General features: G+C 37.5%; 1 protein-coding gene and 1 non-coding gene across 3 annotated transcripts in view; both read right to left on the minus strand.

The window, feature by feature from the left end:
- The window catches only part of OXCT1 (3-oxoacid CoA-transferase 1), a 141522-nt gene that overhangs the window by 60570 nt on the left and 59426 nt on the right, over positions 1-21526 (minus strand). For both annotated transcript variants that reach the window (XM_029216903.1, XM_029216902.1), the window contains 4 exons: positions 10076-10183; positions 8531-8645; positions 5646-5740; positions 3833-3881 (listed from right to left, as the gene is read on the minus strand). In XM_029216903.1, the coding sequence (XP_029072736.1) occupies positions 3833-3881; positions 5646-5740; positions 8531-8645; positions 10076-10183 (367 nt within the window). The remainder of the gene's footprint in view (positions 1-3832; positions 3882-5645; positions 5741-8530; positions 8646-10075; positions 10184-21526) is intronic.
- Positions 21224-21296, minus strand: TRNAI-AAU. The gene has a single exon. It is a non-coding gene; the product is annotated as a tRNA-Ile (tRNA).

The raw sequence follows: 21526 nt of genomic DNA on the forward strand, positions 1-21526 counted from the left end.
AACCAGCTGGTAGTACATAGAAGGCATTATTTACCACTTTATAGGAAACTTTGAGATCAATGCAGAGAGCTTCAGCTCTCCCCATGTGATTTATGAAGGATGGCTTTATTAAAGAGCCCAGAAAATAATTCTTATGAAACAAAGTTATTCTCAGGCCCCTGCTAACACATTCTGGCATCTTATAAATACATTCTTTGGAAGCAAAGTTAATTTTCATCATTTTTAATATCCAAAATCTAAACAAAAAAAGGTATCCTAAAGTTGAATCCATGCTTTTCAAATGCAATGTCCAAATTTAGTCAAGAAACAATTATAATCAATAACACAATCAACATCTTAAAGAAAAGGGTCTTTCTTATTTGATTTTTCCTAATTGATCTCTGTCTCCTCCAAATTTGCTCTGTGTATGTCTATATCCTCTAATGATATTCAGGCAATAGTTATCCAATTTCATAGTTTTGAGTCCTTTGGCTCATGATATAACATGTCATTCACTCAATATCAAGTAAATGTCTACTCTGTGCCTTGAACAATGTTACACACAAAATGCAGATGCCCTAAACGAATGGTTCTCAAACTTTAACACCCATCAGAATCACATGGAGGGCTTATAAAAATGCAGACTGCTGAGCTCAGCTCCCTAGAGTCTGAGAGTTTCCATCGCTAACAAGTCCCCAGTGATGGGGATGCTAATGCTGTGGCTCTGGGGACCACTTTGAGAACCACTGCCGCAAGAAAAGGGAACATAATACCCAGCAAGAGAGATGAATATACACAAATAATTACAAGGCAAAATATGGTATGCTTATGAGACACTAGATGTGTTGTGGGTTTGAAGGAGGAGCACTTCTGAGCCACAGAAGGATCTGGAGAGGACAAATGAACTGGGATTTCAAGGATAGGTATAATGCATTTCAATAGGACATTACCAATAAAGAGACGGGGATAAAAAAGGAAGGGATAGAACAAAACAAAAAATGAAAGGCACAGCAAGAGCAGTCACAGAGGAAGGAAAGCACGAGTCATGGTCAGAAAAGATCCAGCAGTTCAGTATGGGTGGACTCAGAAGACCTTGTAGGGCGTAGAGAAAGATAAATTTGAAAAGGTCAGTCACAACCATTAGATAGATCTTGAATGCCATACTATTTGAACTTTAATGTTCAGGCCTGTGATTCTTCAGATGTGGCACACAGACCTCTAGAGCAGGCACTATTGATGCTGGGAGCTGGATAAATGCCTGGTTATTGTAGGATATTTAACAGCATCCCTGGCCTCTACCCACTAAATGCCAGTAACACTGGCAATCAAAAATGTCTCCAGACATTGTCAAATGTCCCCAGGGGAGAGCAATCACCCCTCTTTCCCACGGAAAACCACTGCTCTAGAGGTACATGGCAGGAACCACAGATATTCAAAAGCTGTGAGATTAACACGGTGGTTCTTTCTAAGTAGTTTTAATCAAAAGGAAGTCATTTAAAACATTATTTTGATATTAAAGAAAGTAATATTAAGAAATAGGAAAGAATGCAAAATGCACATTAATATGAAAGCTAACGTGAGATTTATTAGAAATTTCACAATTCCATTGGGATACTGCAAATCTTCCTGGGACCTTGGAAATGTTCTAAGCACTGCCTTATGCACCTCTGTAAAACTCAGGTTATCAGTGGATATAGCTCAACGTGCAGAAAAGGCCAGGGGGCCAGGAGCAGGAGACCCTGTGTTAGTCCAGTCCCTAGCAACGTGATCTTGAGAACATCACGTCACTTTTCTGGGCTTGATTTCCCAATCTGTACAACAAGTTTTCACTTGAGGTTCAAATGATTTAATATATTTGAAAAAAGTATGCTGTAAACTATGTAGTACTATACAAGTGGTCATTCATTGTTATATAACCATATGAAATTATTATTTAGAAAAAGGGATCCTTAGAAATAGCTGTATTATTATTTTAAAATTTTAATACACTGATTATGCCCAGAAACATAACTCTTTATATTCCTTCCAAGGGATTTCTATAGAAATAATTTCAAATTAACACAAACAATGGGCTGATCTTCCTAGTAATTTCCAAACTTGGGGAATTGCGGAACCACCAATTTAGATTCTGGGTTCTCAAGTTCAAAGTATTTCCTCCCTAACTTAGTTCCAAAGTCAAAAGCATCATAAGTTCCAAACAGGACTTTGATGAAAATGATAGGATATTATTAAACTATTCTGCAGCCTGGCTTCCCCAAAGCAATGAATTCTTGTTTTACAAAGTAGTTTAAGATTATACGTGATATCTCAGAAGTTGACATCTAAAACTGGTGGCTTCATCAGGATAGAGCTAAAGCTCAATGGAATCAGAAATGCCTGCTGTCCAATGATGTCATTGAAAAGATTAGCTACTTTTCCAAAAAAAGTGGGTTTTATGAGCTCAAGCCTGATATTTGGAAAATGGAGTTATTCACTTTGCAAATAACTCACTAACATTAATTAATTAAACCAAGCAGCAAATATTTTCACAGATCAACGAGCTATTGCTAAAGGGTACAGTACAATTAAATTACAGCCTTGGTTAAATGTCATTGCTTTACCACAGTGGGCCTTTCAGAGTTGAGTTGTGTTAACTAACTCAACTATTCAACCAGAAGCTGTTTTACTTTCAAAAATCCTAAGCATCAAACATCAATTCTACTTGGCAGCTGGCCTTTATGTTCAGCTCTTACTTCTCTTCTGAAATTTACACACACTGTTTTTGAACATGAAGCAACAATAATACTTTTGCGGGGGTAGAGTGAACAGGAGTAGAAGAACAGTAAAGAAAAACATGCTAGAATATAAAAATTAGCTTCTTATGGACAGCCCCATTCTAAGGATAATCTTTAGCCCTAACATGGTGGCAGTGCTGCCTCAAGCATGGGCAAAAGGTCTGACCTGTTTTTCCTCCTCTAGGCTGCTGCTACATGTGACCTTATGTCCCAGTCAAATAAAAGGCTAATAATAAAAGGCAAAGCATATGAATGCAGGAATAAAGGAGAAGACAGGCTAGAGTCCCCAGTACAAAGAAACTCTGTATTTATTACTTACATCACTGGGTTGCACTGAGTGGCAGAGTACATCCTCAAGCACCCTTGAACCTTTGAAGGATGCTCTCCTAACTCTGATGTCGACTAGAGGACAGTAATTATTAACCACAACAAAAACCTCAGTGCACCAGATCTTGATTTCGGCCACTATGGATCCACTCCCCACCTTCTCATCATGAGAAAGCAGACCTATTTCAACCTGGGATTGGTCAATGGGAGGCACAAGCAGAAGACCCAGCAGAAAAGACCTCCATTCTCACCCTCACCCAGGTTTCTGCAAGATGGTCGTGTTCCTCTACAAAGACCCTGCTTCCTGTTAGGTGGTCCTCTCCCACAGCTGCCCCTTAAGGCCTAGGAGTGATAAGAACTCCCTGTGGTGCTTCAGCATCCTTTCTGGTTTCCCTTAATCTTGTCTGCACCCTTGTAAACTGTCCCTTCCTTTAATCCTCCTCGTTACCCCACCTGAGATTGCTCTCAGGACGCTGACTGATTGACCCACCAAAGCTCCTACCATTATATGTAGCCCCTCCTGCAATTTCTCCTTTATCTTACTCTGCCCTAAATAGGGGAGACCTCTGACAGGCAATCCGGACCAAGAGGGCACTAGGAAGGCTTTTCTCTCGCTTCCTCCATGAAAAATACAGTGGCATACTCTCCAGGAAAAGACAAAGAAACAAGCCCAACTCTTTGCTATTACTTGGCAGAGAACTAAATCAATAGCAAAGGAGAAGGCTGGAAAAACATGTAATGAGTGAGTTTACCTGCATTGATTAGATCTGCATCAACTTCATTTTCTAATGGGTAAGGACCCTGTCAAATAAAGCACATGTTCAATTAGGAAAAGAAGTTTCTCACTGAATCACACACTAAAACTGAAATATAAGTAACTTTGCTTAAAACCCTAGGAAATCATCAAAAGACTTGAGGTGAACCTTTTCAAAATAATCCCAGTGTTTTCGTGGCTCTGTTTTCCACGTTGATTTGTCTTTTCTATGCTAAAAACTGTGCTTGGGTAAGTGAAAAATATTTTCTAAAAACTACCAAAGTCTGAAAGAAATGTTAAGCTGTTGGAAACACAGGTCAATAAAAAAGTAATTATTTAGTACCTACTATGCAGCCGATGTTATTCAGAAATCTTCCTGGTAGTATATCAATGAATACAAACTAAATGGCTGCCTTATTTGGCTAGAAGGGTCTGGAGAAGCAGTTTCAGCTTTTTGGTATGTAGCACCTAAAGGCTCGGATTTGGAGTTCTAACCTTATCTCTCAGTCCATCTAAGTTTTGATACCTTTATTTTCTTTTTGCCTGGTAATTCTCACTAAGTTTTTGATTTTTAATTTTCTATGTATTCTTATAAACCATCTCTAATTACTTGGAGTAGTTTCATAACATAACATTTATTAAACGAAAAGGGAGGAAATGGAAAAGAAAAGGTCTAAATTAGAGCCAAGAATGAGGAAATATTGGCTGTGAAATTTTAACATACTTTCAAAAAAAGGGACCAAAAATTTATTCTTTGAATAAATTGAAATGGCAACTAATGTTTTAGACCTGTGTAAATTTTTCTTTAAACAGTGACCATGGGTAATTCATATTGACTTATTTCCCTTGTCTTCAAAATGAGGGAATTGGTCACTCTAGATAATCTTTAAGGTACCTTAAAAATTTATGTCTTTGACTGCAATATGAATCTGCTTTTATCCAGACTCACATCATTTTTGTGTTTCTGAAAGTGATCACAATTATTGCCTCAATCAGTATCAACTACACTCTCATGACCATTATTTATATTTTAAATACTAGATATACATGTTCCATATGTACAATTTGCACTGCATTAACAGTTAAGAGCTACTGAAAAACAATAAAAGATTAGGAATATTATAAATTGTCAGACTATAAGTAATCTCTGCCATAATTAATAAGTAAATAAAAAATGTTACCCAGGAAGCTTAAGTATTTCTTAATTTTATTATAATATTGAATAAAGAGAATGGCCAAATTCTATGAGAATATCGAGCCCATCTGGAAGGTTAATCTTGAGGAAGGGAAAATTCTACCCTTTTGAACAACGTGGCCTCAAAACGAGTATTACATGAGAAGTTCTTGAATCAATCAACTGTCAAAAAATGTCCTGTCCTAAAGTAGAAATGTTACTCTTCAGTTTCTCATGCTGAGACTTACTGATTTTTATTTAATGTAGAATTGTTAATGACCTTCATTATCTTGTTCAATCACACAAAGGTTAAAAGTAACTACCTAAATATAATGGTGTGAGATCTCTGAAGCAGATGCAATAGGGGAGACGGAAGCTGATACAGGGACAAAGGAGGAGCAGTCGGAAAGCTCATAGTCAGGAAACCATCATCTACTCCAAAAAACACAACACGACGTGCTCACAAGTACCACCATTTTATGGGAAAAGTTAAATATTTTATCATGAGGATAAAAAGAAAGAAAAACAAGATTGGGAACTTTAAGGTAACAACTCTCAGTTATAAGAAGATTTCACTATATAAAATATCTCATTCTCCATCAAGATTGAATAAATAAAACTTTAATTTCTATCTTACCAAACCCAGGACTCCATTTTCACTTTGCAGATGGACAGTCATGCTGGGGCTGATAAAGTTGCTGGCCAGAAGCGGTATTCCTATGCCCAAATTAGCTGGAAAAAAAGAGGTTAAGGTCCAGCATATAAAAGATAGATTATGTCATAAATCTTCTACATGAATAAATCTGAACATAGGCCTTCTTTAAAGGTACTTACTCTGAATGTAATCACTGAATACATTCTCCCACCACCCTCTAGGTATTATTTTGTAATTTTTTCAAAAAGAAAATCTCTTAATCACAGCCTTCCCCATAAAGATATCAAAGCAGTGGCTTCAGAAAACTAGCCAAGAGGTCATTTTTATTGTAAGACATAGTTAGCAAATTTGGACTGTATTATGATTTATTATGACTGATGTCTGATATAACATGGCCTGACCTTTGTTTAAAAGCATTTTTCACTATTCAAAACTGCAACTGAAAATAAAGATGATTAAAATATTCTAAAACGGGGTACCATTTTTGAATTTTAAAAAAAGTTTTATGACAACACCAAAATGTCTGCCTAAATTGTATAGATTCCTTTGGATCACTGTGATAACATCCATTGGTAACTGAACCTTCCTTAAGACATAAACAGGATGGTGGGGATGTTTAAGCTTCAGTGAACACATTTGAGACCATATAAAAACAAAAGCTGTGTTACAGCATCAAAGAGCTAACTGGTTGGATTAGCAAACTATTATATATAGAATGGATAAACAACAAGGTCCTACCATATAGCACAGGGAACTATACTCAATATCCTGTGACAGACAATAATGAAAAAGAATCTGAAAAAGAATCTATGTATGCATAACTGAGTCACTTTGCTGTACAGCAGAAGTTAAACACAACATTGTAAATCAACTACACTTCAATGAAATTTTTTCTTAAAGAAGAGCTAACTGAGGGTATTAAATCTTCTTCCTTGGGTGATCAAAGTTCTGACTTGTATGCAGTGGTGTGGATTCGACCTTGCCTCTCAATACAAGCAGGCTGACCAGATCAGAAATACTAACACTGTCTGTGGGAATTCCCTGGTGGTCCAGTGGTTAGGACTTGGCACTTTCACTGCTGTGGGCCTCGGTTTGATCCCTGGTTGGGGAACTAAGATCCTGTAAGCTGTGCACTTTGGCCAAAAAAAAACAAACAAACAAAAACTGACGCTGTCTGGAATTGCTGTCCACTACCACTGCAAACCACAGACTTTGACAGAATTAGTGCAAAGAATGATGGCACTCTGATGAGATTCTAATAACAGTGAGTGCTTTGTGAATGAAGTCCAGAAAAGATAAAGTTTGTATATGCTGCCATATTATAGACTACAAAGGCCAGCAGGACAACTCAATGTGCCAGGTCACCTCTTGTGAATACAGTAAGTCTATGAAGCTATGATGATAGCTTCTTGGTTCACCTCTTACCAAATCACAATCTAGTGTAGACTTATTTGTACTTCATTTCTCACAGTGATGCATGGAACACACTGAGGTATTAATTCCATTATAATTATAAGCAGGCATTTTCAGGTAAGGGCAACCCAAATTACAAGTTTTATACCCCCCCTCTTTCAACATATGCTATAATTTTCTCAGTTCTTTAGTATTTTTTAGTAAGTCAAATACCAGGGAGAAAAAAGCCTATGTAATTTGGGTTGAAAAAGAGTAGGTGCTATGGAAAGGACCATTTATATGAACTGACTTGCAAATATTTTTCATAGGCAATACAATGACAGTGAATAAAGGATACCTAGAATCCATTATATCTAAAAATCAGCGTTATCATAGAGTCAGTGTTAAAATATCAATGGTAAACCAACTGACTGGACGTAAGAAGAAAACCCAGAGACTAGCTTTCACCTGTTCAGTTCACTTGGTTGACTCCATATCTTGCTGATACTGGCGGTGGAAGAGGAAGCACTATTATACTCTCTTCCCCTATGTGAATTCCCACCATAACCCAATGTATAAACTGAAAGATAAAGAAAAATGAAGTGGTGGAGGTAAAAAGAAAGTAAAAAAACAGTTCTCCTGTCAATATCAGTCTGAAAGAAGATTTTTATGGACTAGGGGAAGCTCAGAGAATGGAGACACATGTCATGTTTCTACTACTTCCTGTCCCAGGCCTTTAAGTATGGCTTTACTGGATTCACCATTCAACAAATATTTATCTTATCATACACTATTTGAATTTATACATATTATTTGTATTATATAGTTCCACAGTTGATGTCTTGAAAATCAACAAAATGGTGAATAGACTCACTGTTATTTAAACACATTCAAAATCCAAACACTAATTGCACTAAACCATCTTCACCTACCTCTTTTTTGACAAAGTATTCAATATCTACAGCAGAATTTGAATCATTCATTGAATACCCTTACAAAACATCAGACATAAAAGGGTACATTCACAGAATCTTTGTCAGGGGAAACAAGAGGTTGTTAAGAAGTTGGATCTTACGTTTCAATGAGTATGTAAATGTCAGAACACAGAGAAAGTAAATAGCACTGGTTATAAGCAGTACTTCTGAGATTTGAAACCCTCACCTTGGGTAATCTTTTCTCCCAATTACCCTTAGCCATATGCCAAATTATACTGAAATTCCTTATATATTAGAGAACAGCTAAGGAAATTTTCAGTCACCATTTTGTTTCAAGAAGGCAAAAGGATTATAATTCTAATTTCATTTATCTTGATACCTTTAGGTTATATGCCACATCTGTAAAAATTGATCAATTGCTTTAGAAGTTACAATGGACTAGAAAGGAATCACTATGCAGGAGGCCTAGTAACCTGATGAATATGTAAAAAGTGAGGGCTACGTCTTTGCCCAGCCCAGGGGGCAAGGAATAAAGGATACCATACATGCCATCCTCAAATTCAAGAGCTGCCCGCTTGATGATACGTTCCCTTACATTATCTCCAGGTTTACCAGATGTGGTTTTTACATCTTCCTCTTTCCGGATTGATAAACGCTTTAAAATAAACAGAAATAAATTATTCATGGTTGAGGTATACTTTGTATTTTAACACTAATGAAATACAAAACTCTCTCCCATTACTACTATAAGGCAAATCTGCAATATAATGTAGAGAATTTTTAAATTTAAAAAGAATACTATGGATAAAATTTGATGACAGAAATAATTCTTTAAAATGTAAGTGAAAAGACTTCCCTGGTGGTCCAGTGGCTAAGACTCTGCGCTTCCAATGCTGGGGGCCCAGGTGCAATCCCTGGTCAGGGAACTAGATCCCACATGCTGCAACTAAGACCCAGTGCAGCCAAATAAGTAAATTTAAAAAATAAATAAAACAAACAAATAAATTAATTAATTAAATAAAAAGTAAGTGAAAGAGGTCAGATGTTTGAAGAGGAAGATATAATTGTTCTGTCTCCTTGAAGCAAATAATTCCTCTGTTACTGTCACACTGAGTGCCACTACTGTTACTCTAAGACTCCTGCAACTGAACTCTCCTCAGGTGCTCTGGGATGAAGCCAGAATAAAGAAAAGGAAATAGACCTTGGGACTTTATTTTTGCAGGGCTGTGAGAATGTGTTTACCAGGTATTGCTGCTGCCAACTGCCTATTTCCACATGCAGAGTCTAGACTGGTTTTGCTATAACTGAATCATAGAAATATCCAGAAACCAGCCAGAAAACTATTTCCGTTACTAAATCTCCTTGATACAGACTCTGGTTTCTGTTTGCAAATGTCCCATTTTTGATCCCTGGCCCCTGACATTAGTTTTAGATTGCAGAATGCCTTTCTGTTTGATGTCCGCGGGTAGAGGGTATCTCTGAATCCACGGTATCTCTTACTGCACGTCTATTCTGTTGCCGATCCCTAGACACTTCTGAATCTTGATATCAATTCTGGTCCAGCTGGTCTTCATGCTCTCAGTAGCCTTAGAGTACCTCCAATGCTCCCGGTACCCACTCCTTGCCATGATCTCATACCCACCAGCTGCCCAGAGCCCAACACTCATGGGAAATGATGTTCTGTCTGGACTCTATAATGTGCAAAGACTTCAAGATAGATAGATAGTTCTGAACACTCAAACACTAAGAGTCCAGCAGGGGTAAAGCCACCGAAGACCTGATTATCCTCCTCTACCCATTAGGACAGCCAGCCAAAACTATGCATCATAAATTAGGACAGTTACAAAAGCCTAGAAGACACAGCCTAGAGAAGCATGTAATTTGATGATATATACAAGGAACTGTTGAACTGGACAATTACATAGACAATCATGTCCCCTCAAGATAGACACATGAGAAGCTCCTATTAAGATTCAGAGCAAGACTTCCTGTTCAGCTCTAATTCCTTATCATCTAGAATAGCCCCAGGGACACACCTCTGACAGTTAGATCCATAAATACTGACAGACAAGCTAAGTCAATTACCTCAATTCTTTTCTCATATTTTTCTCCCTTTATAAGGCGATGTACGTAAATCTTAGGAATATGAATGTCTTCTGGGGCAAATGATCCAATATCCACAATTTCTTCAACCTAGGCAAAAAGAAAAAAAAATTTAATTATATAGTGAGAGCTTAAACTGAATATTTTTTATTAAAAAAAGATGAAGTATATGCATCCTTACAACCAACTTAGGCTGGATGTACAATGTAAGTATACATATACACATACACACACACATGCACGGCACAAATATACATATAAATCAGAGAGAGAGAAAGAATAAACACATGCAAACATACAAACTTCTAGGTCCATAAAAACAGAAGAAATTCAAATACATGTGTCTGAACATAAAATACAAAACATAAAGCTCTAAAACTTTGCTTAAAACAGCCTCAGTTATAAATTTGTCAAATGGTTTGTCAGTACAGCTGCTTGAACTTTCACAAATTGCAGCTCAACTATGCAAAATCTGAAAGCACATCCCTTAAACCCAGATTTTCAAAATTAATGAGAAATTTATCATATCAAAGACAAAAATCTGTAACAACATCTGCTTGGTCAATTGCTTTTTAAATATAGATACAAATGCTATTTGTAACCATTTTTATTTATTCCTGTAATTAGCTTCCTAGGATCGTGATAGAACTGCAGTTGCTGAAATAATTTTACTTTAAGATTGATCATTAATTTCAATATGGAAATTTGAAAAAGGAATTATTAACTAATAACTGGAAATTCTAAAAATCAGAATTAAAGTTATTCACAGAGCAAAAGGGAATTTTATAGCAATACTGAATGCCCCAAGTTAGTCTGCTATTTTAGAATTCATTTTTAAAGAAGATAAATCATTTTTTTACATCAACATAAAAAAAAAAAAACCTCAGAATAACAAGGATCAAGAAAAACTACAGTCAACATAGTTGAGATCAAAAAATTATATTTCTGGGAACTTCCCTGGTGGTCCAGTGGTTAAGAATCTGCTTTCCAGGGCTTCCCTGGTGGCGCAGTGGTTGAGAGTCCGCCTGCTGATGCAGGGGACATGGGTTCGTGCCCCGGTCCGGGAAGATCCCACATGCCGCGGAGTGGCTGGGCCCGTGAGCCATGGCCGCTGGGGCTGTGCGTCCAGAGCCTGTGCTCCGCAACGGGAGAGGCCACAACAGTGAGAGGCCCACCTACCGCAAAAAAAAAAAAAAAAAAGAATCTGCTTTCCAATGCAGGGGATGCAGGTTCAATCTCTATTCAGGGAACTAAGATCCCAACATGCCATGGGGCAAGTAAGCCCGTGTGCCATAACTATTGAGCCCATGCTCTGTGGAACCCAAATGCCACAACTAGAGAGAAGCCCATGTGCCGCAACTAAGACCCAATGCAGCCAAATTAATTAATTAAAAATATTTTTTTTAATTAAAAACAAAATTATCTTTCTGGTGCCAAGAAAAATATCGTCTTGAAGACTGAGAGTGCTCAGCTTAATAGATGTCATACCCAAAGCAAAGAACTATCTTCAAATGAACTGACTTGTACAAGGAGAGGTGTATTATACCGTCTCCTTAAACTAGTAACTGAACTCTCCAGAAGTTTTTGAGGTTAAGCACCCCCTTCCTTTCTGCTATTCTACCATGTATGCCCACACCACACTCCCTCCACAATGAAAGAATAACAGGGATTAGCGAGTCATTTTCATTACTGTGCACTACTTCTAAATAGCTGAAGAAGAACAGGACATAATGGATAAAAGCTGTCTTCTCTGATAAACAGAAGGATCTTAACAAAAATAAAACAGAAACTCCAAAGAAGAGTCAATAAACATGTGGGCATCCAAGTTGAAATAGTGGGTAGAGATGTCCATCTATACTCATATGAGAATGAGTCAGAAGGCAAGAGGACTCCCCATCACTGTACTCCAGATCTTCTCCTCCAAACTTCTCTATGCTCTGATATATCAAGAGCATAGCCTTCACTTTTTTACTTATTCATCAGGTTACTAGGCCTCCTGCATATTGATTCTTTTCTAGCCCAATGCAACCAAGGTGGTGACCAGGTAAACAGGAGGTGGACACAGGAAATGCAGAGCAGCTAAGCACTACTTCTACCTCTTCAACTAGTTGGAAATTTCAGCCATTAGGGTTCATTCACATCTTTACACTTATTCGATTCAAGCCTTCAAAGAAGTTCTTGACTTTAAAAACTTATCCTGAGGATATATGTGAAGAATGACTATTCATGAAAATATTGGCCACGGCATTTGTTAAAATAACAATGAGTTGGAAACAGCCTGAAGGATCAACAATAGAATAATGGTAAAATATATATGGTGCATCCACATGATAAATCAGTATTATGGCTCTCATATTTAATGACATCTCATAACATAATGCTTCATAAAAATGCAAGATTCTATATAAATATTTACAGATATGCTCTTCGGCTCAATTATTTCTATATCTACAAAAAACTGAGAGGAAAAACATATAGGAAATTAACACTGAAATGTTAATCATTTTTATCCCTGGGTGACAGTGCCAAGTTATTTTTGTTTAATTTTACTTTTATAATCAAGAGGTAAAAAACCTACAAATATTTTTTAAAAGCTGAAATAGACATTAAGTAGATAGTTTCCAAAACTAGGAAATACAAAAGTGGAGGATGTGATAAATTGCTTAGTTAGCCATGTACCAAAAGCACATGTTAAAAAGAAAATAGAGACTTAAGAAAAACTGTGATTTCTAAACTCTAAAAGCACTTACAACATTATGAAATAAGTTATGGAAACACTTTTTGTTTACATTTTTGAAGATAATGCAAATTATTCTCCATACCTAATGCTATTTCAAAAGTTCAGGCCCTTCTGTCTCTTGCTTGAATTATTGCATCAGCTTCCTAATTGGTCTCCCTACATCTACCCTTCAGCAGGAGCGAGAAACATATTGGAAAAGAAAAAAAAGTAACCCTTTTCACTTAAACCAAAACTGTTGATGGTAACCAATAGCGATTTTCTTCTGGTTCCACCGAAGAAAGTTTTGACAAAACCCACCAAATTAAGACCAAGTTTCTTTACCAAGGGCAATTACATCATGACTTTCACAACAAATGGAGTGGAAGAATGTGTCCTGCTAAAACAACTCTGATGAAAAGCAAGAATCTGGTTAAACATAATCAGTTTCAGGCTTTGTCATCCTAATAGGAATGATTTTCATATTGTCAAAAATGCATGGGCAGTATTTGTCAACACAATATCAACACTCAACAGTACTGAAAATTTCTATACAAAAATCAAAGCTTTCTCAGAGCTGGTTAGCAGAGTTAATTGCAGAAGAAGAAAATATTTGAAGTACAAACCAAAAGAAGAAAACATATGTTTTCAGACAATCTGTGAAAAGATTTTACAAAAAAAATAATAAAAAAATTAAAAAAAACTGAAGAGGCAGAACTACCTTAATGCTAGCTATTGAAGAAATTGAAGGCTTCTGTGCTGGTTTTGGGTGATCTTGAGAAATAACAGTGAGAAAGAACCAATGTAGTGGGGGAGAGGGGGGATCTGGTGAGATCAGGCAGTAACATGAGAGTCAAAGGAAATCTGAAAAGAAAAAGATGAATAGAACAAGTTCGTTAAGGAAGAAGTAAAAATAAAAGATGAATAGAACAAGTTCATTAAGGAAGAAGTAAAAATAAAAGCTCGCAAGAGCACTCACTAAGCATGGCAGAAATGTACCTCCTGAAATCAGAAGTGGGTAAGATAGAGAATAAAGAACAAAGAAAAAGCCTCAGTGCAAAGCACTGGGCATGTTTAAATGTCCTCGGACAAGGTCAAGATGTAGGAGAGGTGGTAGCTAAGAGCAACCCAGGCTTCTCCCTGGCACGATGCATAGTCCTTATGCAGCACCATCTGGTACGTCCAGAAATCCAGACACTTGAGGCTTCTCTAACTAGTACTTGTCTTTGGTTATTAGCAGGAAAATAGAGGCTAGGAAATGTTAATTATTATTGATTTGAACTTTGTTTTAAAAAGTTGCTTTCTCTACCCTGCACCCTTCCTACTTTATAATTCTGAAAAGTTGTACTTTAAAGTTCAGAGAAGGATAAGAATTCATCCTCAGGTGACAAGTGTTTTTGTTTTTACTTGGCGAACATTATATCTCAGGTAAGGTAACAGAGGAGCAGCAAGGCAATAACCTTCTTATTTTTTTATTTTATTTTACTGACAACCTCAGTCCGGTATAGCCACAAAAATGGGCCCAGCCCTGAAGGTTGTTAGTGGAAAAAGCTGCACACCTGCAAACCTCGCTGTGTAATACAAAGTGAGGCCTGTGGTGCGAGGAAGGGGAGGAATCACACTGTAGGTATTTTTCCTGAGTCATTTTAATCTTCAAAAAGCCTTAGGATGAATATTCTTCTTTTTTCCAGAAATTTTCAAAGCAGACAATAACAGCAATAATGGCTAGAATCTTATAACACTAGGTAATCCCAAATTAGCAAAAAAAAAACCTTGGAAGACTAGAAAAATGGAAGAGGGAAGCAATGAGCAATAACAGAAAAAGTTACAAGCTAGATGCAGAGGTGCTCTGGATACTAATTTAACCCAGAAAAATGGGGAAGAGAAAGAGGAAATGTGGAGCAAAAGGGGAGGTCAGCATGCAGGGCATCCATCCCAAAATATCCAAAGGAGCAAGAAGGTGCACATCTTCTTAAGCTTCATGCTAAGGGGTAATTTGACTAGTACAAAAATATAGGAGAAAATGGCATGAAAGCTAAAAAGGCCTGGGTCAAATACATAGGGTCTGAGATGTCTCTATAGAAAAGCACAAAGACTGAAAAGATTAGTGGCTATTAATGAATTTTCAACCTTATAAACGATTGTAACTACAATTGCATAGTCATTGAAACCTTGTAGATTGGATCTCATGCTAATGGACATTCTCCAATGTCCGGTGAAAATAAGCTGACAAAAGAACAAGCTATGTCAAGAAAATATGCACATGCCTGGGAAGCCACTGACCTATGATGAGATGTGGTAAAATATATTTAAAGTGACTTTAAAAGGAGAAAGAACATCACACTAATGGCCATATAATCAGAGTGCTCACCAAACTAAAGATGTAGATGGCTTATCTTTAACAGAAATGACAAAACTAACTCAGAAACAAGATAGTGATGTAAGATGGTGATATCATGGGAGATGCCAATTATTTGAACATCTTCTGTTCATCATATTCTGCTGATAAATTCTATATTGCCTTCTGACAAGTTCTAGTTTTCAGAATGAAACAGTGAGAAAAACCATGATTCAGGACTTCTAACCAATAAGGATAAACTGCTTGGTAAAGTAGAAATGATGGAAACCCTGAGGGAAAGTAACAATGTAAAACTGGAATTTGTAATAGACCAGGAACTGAATCCCGGGCATACATAGAAATGTATCCTGTTCTTTGAAGGAAAGCAGATTTCGAAAAGTTGAGAGAAAAAAATAAGGATCAGGATCAAGTGGTCAGAAACTCTGAATGACAGATGGATTCACGAGGGATGTGAGGCTCTCAAAACCCCCATTCTGACAGTATGAAAACGGATCATCTTGACGATGAGAGAATGGTATATACAGAAAGAATATAACAACATGGATAGCCATGTGTTTCCTCATATTTTAAAAGGGCTATCTACAAAACAGAAACAGACTCACAGACATAGAGAACAGACTTCTGGTTGCCAAGAGAGTGGGAGAGGGAGAGGGATGGACTGGGAGTTTGGGGTTAGTACTATAGATGCAAACTATTACATTTAGATGCAAACTATTACAACAAGGTCCTACTGTAAAGCACACGGAACTAGATCCAATCCCCTGGGATAAACCATAATGGAAAAAGAATATAAAAAAAGAATGTATAAATGTGTATAACTGAGTCACTTTGCTGTACAGCAGAAATCAGCACAACATTGTAAATCAACTATACCTCAATTTAAAAAAAAAAGAGCTTATACAAAAGAGAGACACACATGACCTAGGACAAATGGAAGTCACGTGAAACTTTAACAGGTAGGTCAAAGGGTAGAAAACTGTAATGAGATCAGTCCTGTCCAAATACTGAAGATGATGAAAGAGTGGTTTCTGGGGTGATTTTGTTGTTGTTGCTGATGGGGAGTTCAGATATGGTCATCATGACCGCTAGAGAGAGAGGACAGAATAAAGCACAGCAGTTCAATTCCCTGTTACTCCTGACTTCACCATCAGGGAGAAGAAAAGGGCAGAAATAATATGGCTAAGGAAGAACTGAATTCCAAGAAGAGATACCTAGATTCTCCAAATTAATTCTAGGCTGTACCCACAAAAATTATATCCCAGGATTCTTAAAGAGCCTGAAAATATGGCCACAGAATTACAGTCAAGTAAAAAATGGTACAGATGTCAGCAGATGGAGAGAGGCAAATACACAAATATACTCCTTTTCAAACTGGGGCTTGATTCACAACAGTGTCTTAAAATGGATTATTGGGACTTCGCTGGCGGTCCAGTGGTTAAGACTCTGCACTTCCACTGCAGGGGGTACGGGTTTGATCCCTGGTTGGGGAACTAAGGTCCCACATGCCGTGTGGTGCAGCCACCGCTCCCGCCAAAAAGGATTATTGAACAAATGGTCTATAAGGTCATAAGCAGAGAAAAGAATACTGCTAGACACCAATACAAGTCTTTCCCCACACCAAACCCTGCCAAATGAACTTCATTAACTTGCAGATCTAGCTAGCTCATTGGTGGGCCAAGAGAAAAGCACAGGGTAAGATTTCACAACGCACCTGACCAACTCCCTCAAGTTAGAGTTTTATAGACATACTGGGAAAATGTGACTTGGTTTCATTCACTTTAAATCAACAAATATTAATTAAGCACCTACTAGATACAACAGAAGAAAACAGGGAGCCCATTCTGATGTACAGATAGGTAGATAACAGAAGAACCACAGAAGTACTTGATGGCTTGACAAAGTCTTAGAGGTCTCTGATGCTGAGGTTTTTAACTTTGGGGGAAACATGTACTTCTTTAAGAATCTGATGAAAGCTACAATATCTCCTCACACAAAAATGTTTCCTGACCTGTAAAGTCCCTCTTAAGATGACAGGGGATTTGTCCATAACCATGGCCCATTTCTACCCTCTGGCCTCAGGGAGACCCCAGATTAGAAAAGAACCCCTGTGCTAGTGCTTTGATGTCTTTGGTCCTATCCTGTTCAATGTCTTTATCAAGGCCTTAAATGAAGACAGGGAACACATCCTGAGTTCATTATGGTTAAGGGGCAAGGGTCTGGGTGCAACAGGCAATTCTGAACAGATATATTCCCATCTGTGTCAGAGAAGACAATCTCAGGCTCATGATCTTCAAGTATTTAGCAAAAGTTTGGGTAAAAAAACAATGATTTAGGAGCCCAACCACTCTTTTAATGCTCCAAGAAGAGTATGCTCTTAGAGAAAACCTGTATCTTTATACCATAGTTATAAAGAGCTCTTTCTTGCAATTAAAACAGTGCCTAAGATAAAATTCTGTCTAGTTTTAATAGCAAGAATAGTTGTACTTCACTTAATCATTAGTTTCCTTTAAATTTTATGTACTATGGTGGGAGAGAGGGATAAATTAGGAGTTTGGGATTAACATATACACACTACTATATATAAAATAATAACCAACAAGGACCTACTGTATAGCACAGGGAACTCTACTCAGTATGCTGTAGTTACCTACATGGGAAAAGAATCTGAAAAAGAATGGATATATGTTTATGTATAACTGAATCACTTTGCTATACATCTGAAACTAACACAACACTGTAAATCAACTATACTCCAATATAAAATAAAAATTAAATTAAAAAATTATATGTACTATCAACTATATAAATGAGTAAATTTTAAAAATTTATTTATTTATTTATTTTTGGCTGTGTTGGGTCTTTTGCTGGCGCGTGGGCTTCCTCTAGTTGCGGAGAGCGGGGGCTACTCTTCATTGCGGTGTGTGGGATTCTCACTGCAGTGGCTTCTCTTGTTGCGGAGCACAGACCCTGGGTGCGCGGGCTTCAGTAGTTGTGGCGCATGGGCATAGCTGCTCCATGGCATGTGGAATCTTCCTGGATCAGGGCTCAAACCCATGTCCCCTGCACCGGCAGGTGGATTCTTAACCACTGTGCCACCAGGGAAGACCCTAAATGAGTAATTTTTATTTGACATCTTTTGTTTGCCATTACAGTATAATTTTTCATCTCGTCCTAGCTCCATTTTAAAGCCCAACCATTGCTTTTCTTTCTTCGTAGAGCCCTACTTTTTTTTTTTAATTAATTTATTTGTTGTTTTTTTGGGGGGGTCTGTGTTGGGTCTTTGTTCTGTGTGCGGACATTCGCTAGTTGCAGCGAGTGGTGTGCGGGCTTCTCATTGTCATGGCTTCTCCTGCTGCAGAGCACGGGCTCTAGAGTGCAGGCTTAGTAGCTGTGGCGCACGGGCTTAGCTGCTCCATGGCAATGTGGGAATCTTCCCGGACCAGGGATCCAACCCGTGTCCCCTGCATTGGCAGGCAGATTCTCACCCACTGCGCCACCAGGGAAGCCCCCTACTTTTAATTGATGTTATCTTGTATATTTTCTGTGTCTTATAAGCTACTTTACATCGTCTCTGGAATAAAATGTATAAAAATCAAACAGTACACTTATCAAATTGGAGAATGACACAAGGCCAGAAAGAATAGTTGATATAATGAAGATAGAAAAGGGCCTCTACTGATTAGGAAAATAAAATGAGCTAATTAAGTGAATGAAATTAAGCACGGATCAAAGTTAATATTGTAAAATAATACCTGGCCTAGTAATATTTTCTAGGAAATAAAAGGGTTTAGTTAACCACCAGCAAAAAAACTATAATGTGACAGAGATACCCAGAGAACAACAAAAGACTCTTCCTTTCTCCACTTGTCCAACCTCAGAGTTGATGATAATCACCTTCCACCTCATGTTCCTCATTACAAAACAAAAGCAGTTCTTCCTCCCTACAATGTCTCATTTAAAAACATGGGATGAGAAGGAAAATGGATGAAGCAGTTTGAACTCATTAGAAGAAAAGCTTTACCTAAAATAACCTAATTTACTAAAACTGTGCCTAGCAGCAAAATAGGACATATGGATTTAAAAAAAGTATTACTCACTTCATGGATTATCCCAATAGTTTATGTAGAATGGAAGAAGTGTTTTTAAACAAATTCAAAAGCAGTTAATGGTATTATTTCCATTTCCACTGACACTAATACGACATGCAGTCTAGTCCATGATGGCATTCTGTCTTCTCACTTTTTATTTAACCAAAAAATGCCAACCTTCACTAAGTATGTGATTTAATAACATGCAGCCAGTATTATAAATATCCAATTTTATTTGTCCTATCTTTTTCTAAAAGAAAATCTTATTAAGGCTGTAGCAAATCCAAAGAAGTAATTAAAATGAGTACATCTACCCAAAGGAATTAAAATACTTCTAACACATTCATTCAAAGCACCAGCCTTATCTATAATAGTAAGAAAAAAATTACACCATTAACACATAATCCAAGAAAAACAGCAAGACATGATATAATTAATAGAATTAACTAGGAACATTTTTTAATGAAGAGAGTTATGGAGAAACAAGGAGAGAAAAACGTTTGTGTTGGGTTTTACAGCCACAGAAAAACTGCCTATTAGAGATGCTAAAACTTTAAAAGGTTACTTTCTAAGACTGTTTCCTTCAGTTGGGGGCTGTTAATCATCCTTGGAGCTTTTTATAATTCAAGAACACAGTACTTAACGCACAAACTGCAAAGAAGACTTGGGTTAAACTCTAACATTTCCAGAACACAGATAATAGTTGCTTAACCCAGCAGGGACTGTGACTCGAATTCAGTTTGTGAATGGCTCAATTCCTAAATTTAAAATCGTTTAGCATGTGCCACTTTGAATAAGAGTTTTATTTGTCATTTAATCTTCTAAATGTTCTCAGTATGTTTGCATTTCTAGGAAGCAGTAAGCAAAGTTGAATCCTATTTATTTCATTAAGAAAATTAAAATGCCATGTTTGTTTTCCCTGATTTAGTGTAATAAAGTAGTCATAAGATGCAAAAATAAATAAACATCAAAACAAAATACTTTCTTTCCTCTCTCTGTAGCTCAATTTCTAAAACTAGACCTTTAAGTCCTAAAGACATTCAAACATATTCATCACATTCTCAACTGTGATTTTAGCATTAAGATCAAATGACTCTTCCCTTAGGACAACTGGCAGAGACACACAATCAGTTTTACAGTTGGCATCACTTGTTTTGATACCGAGCAGGACCTGTGGGGCTCCTGGGCGCAAAAGTCTTTCAGTGTTCCCCATTTCTTGATTACAGGAAATAGGTTTCAGCCTCCAGGACCTTCCCTGCGTTCCAAAAGGCAGGTTCAAACAGTTGATAATTAGGGAAGGGAGGGGATGCAGAGACAAGGGAGGAACAGTCAAGAGAGACAATAATGCAGCCTTGGGGTGGGGTCCTGGTTCCCCATCAAGGGATATCCATAACAGTGTTTTTGAGCTGTTTTGCAGATACTAAAACCCCCACTAGAGGGGAGAAATTAATGATATGCTGCTCACAAGCATGTAGACCCCAGACCAGTTGGAACCAGAAGGTTGATAATGCTGAATCCCACTTACCTCACCACCAACCAATCAGAAGAATGTCCACAAGCTGATCATGCCCTCTTTGAACCATTACTACAGAACTTCTCAATACCCCCCCAGCTGGGGACACATGGTTTGAGGACATTAGCCCACTGTGGCCCCCTTTGCCTGGCAAATCAATAAAGCTATTTATTTCTACTTTACCCAAAACTCTGTCTCCAAAAGTTAATTTGGTGTTGGGTACAGAGGCCTGATTTGGCTTCAGTTTTCAGTTTTTTCCAACAAATTGAATTTCAGCCTCTAGTCATCACTAGGAAACCAGTCCTAACTCTGAAGTTATCATTCACAGCAATCACTGAAACCTACAGTGAATAAAGCTGATCAAGGTCCCGAATCTAAAATGTCTTCTGAGAATACATAGCTCATCCCCAAAACTCAACGCCATATTTGAAAAGTTAAGAATGACAATTAAAAGAAGCATGCTGGGGATCGAACCCACGACCTTGGCATTATTAGCACCACGCTCTAACCAACTGAGCTAACATGCTATGCAGCTCAATATCAAAAAAACAAACAACCCGATCCAAAACTGGGCAGAAGACCTAAGTAGACATTTCTCCAAAGAAGATATACAGATGGCCAACAAACACATGAAAGGATGCTCAACATCACTAATCATTAGAGAAATGCAAATCAAAACTACAATGAGGTATCACCTCACACCAGTCAGAATGGCCATCATCAAAAAGTTTACAAATAATAAATGCTGGAGAGGGTG

This window comes from Monodon monoceros, unplaced genomic scaffold, assembly GCF_005190385.1.
Source record: "Monodon monoceros isolate NGI ecotype Baffin Bay Population unplaced genomic scaffold, NGI_Narwhal_1 Super_Scaffold_12, whole genome shotgun sequence".
In the NCBI taxonomy this organism is placed as follows: domain Eukaryota; kingdom Metazoa; phylum Chordata; class Mammalia; order Artiodactyla; family Monodontidae; genus Monodon; species Monodon monoceros.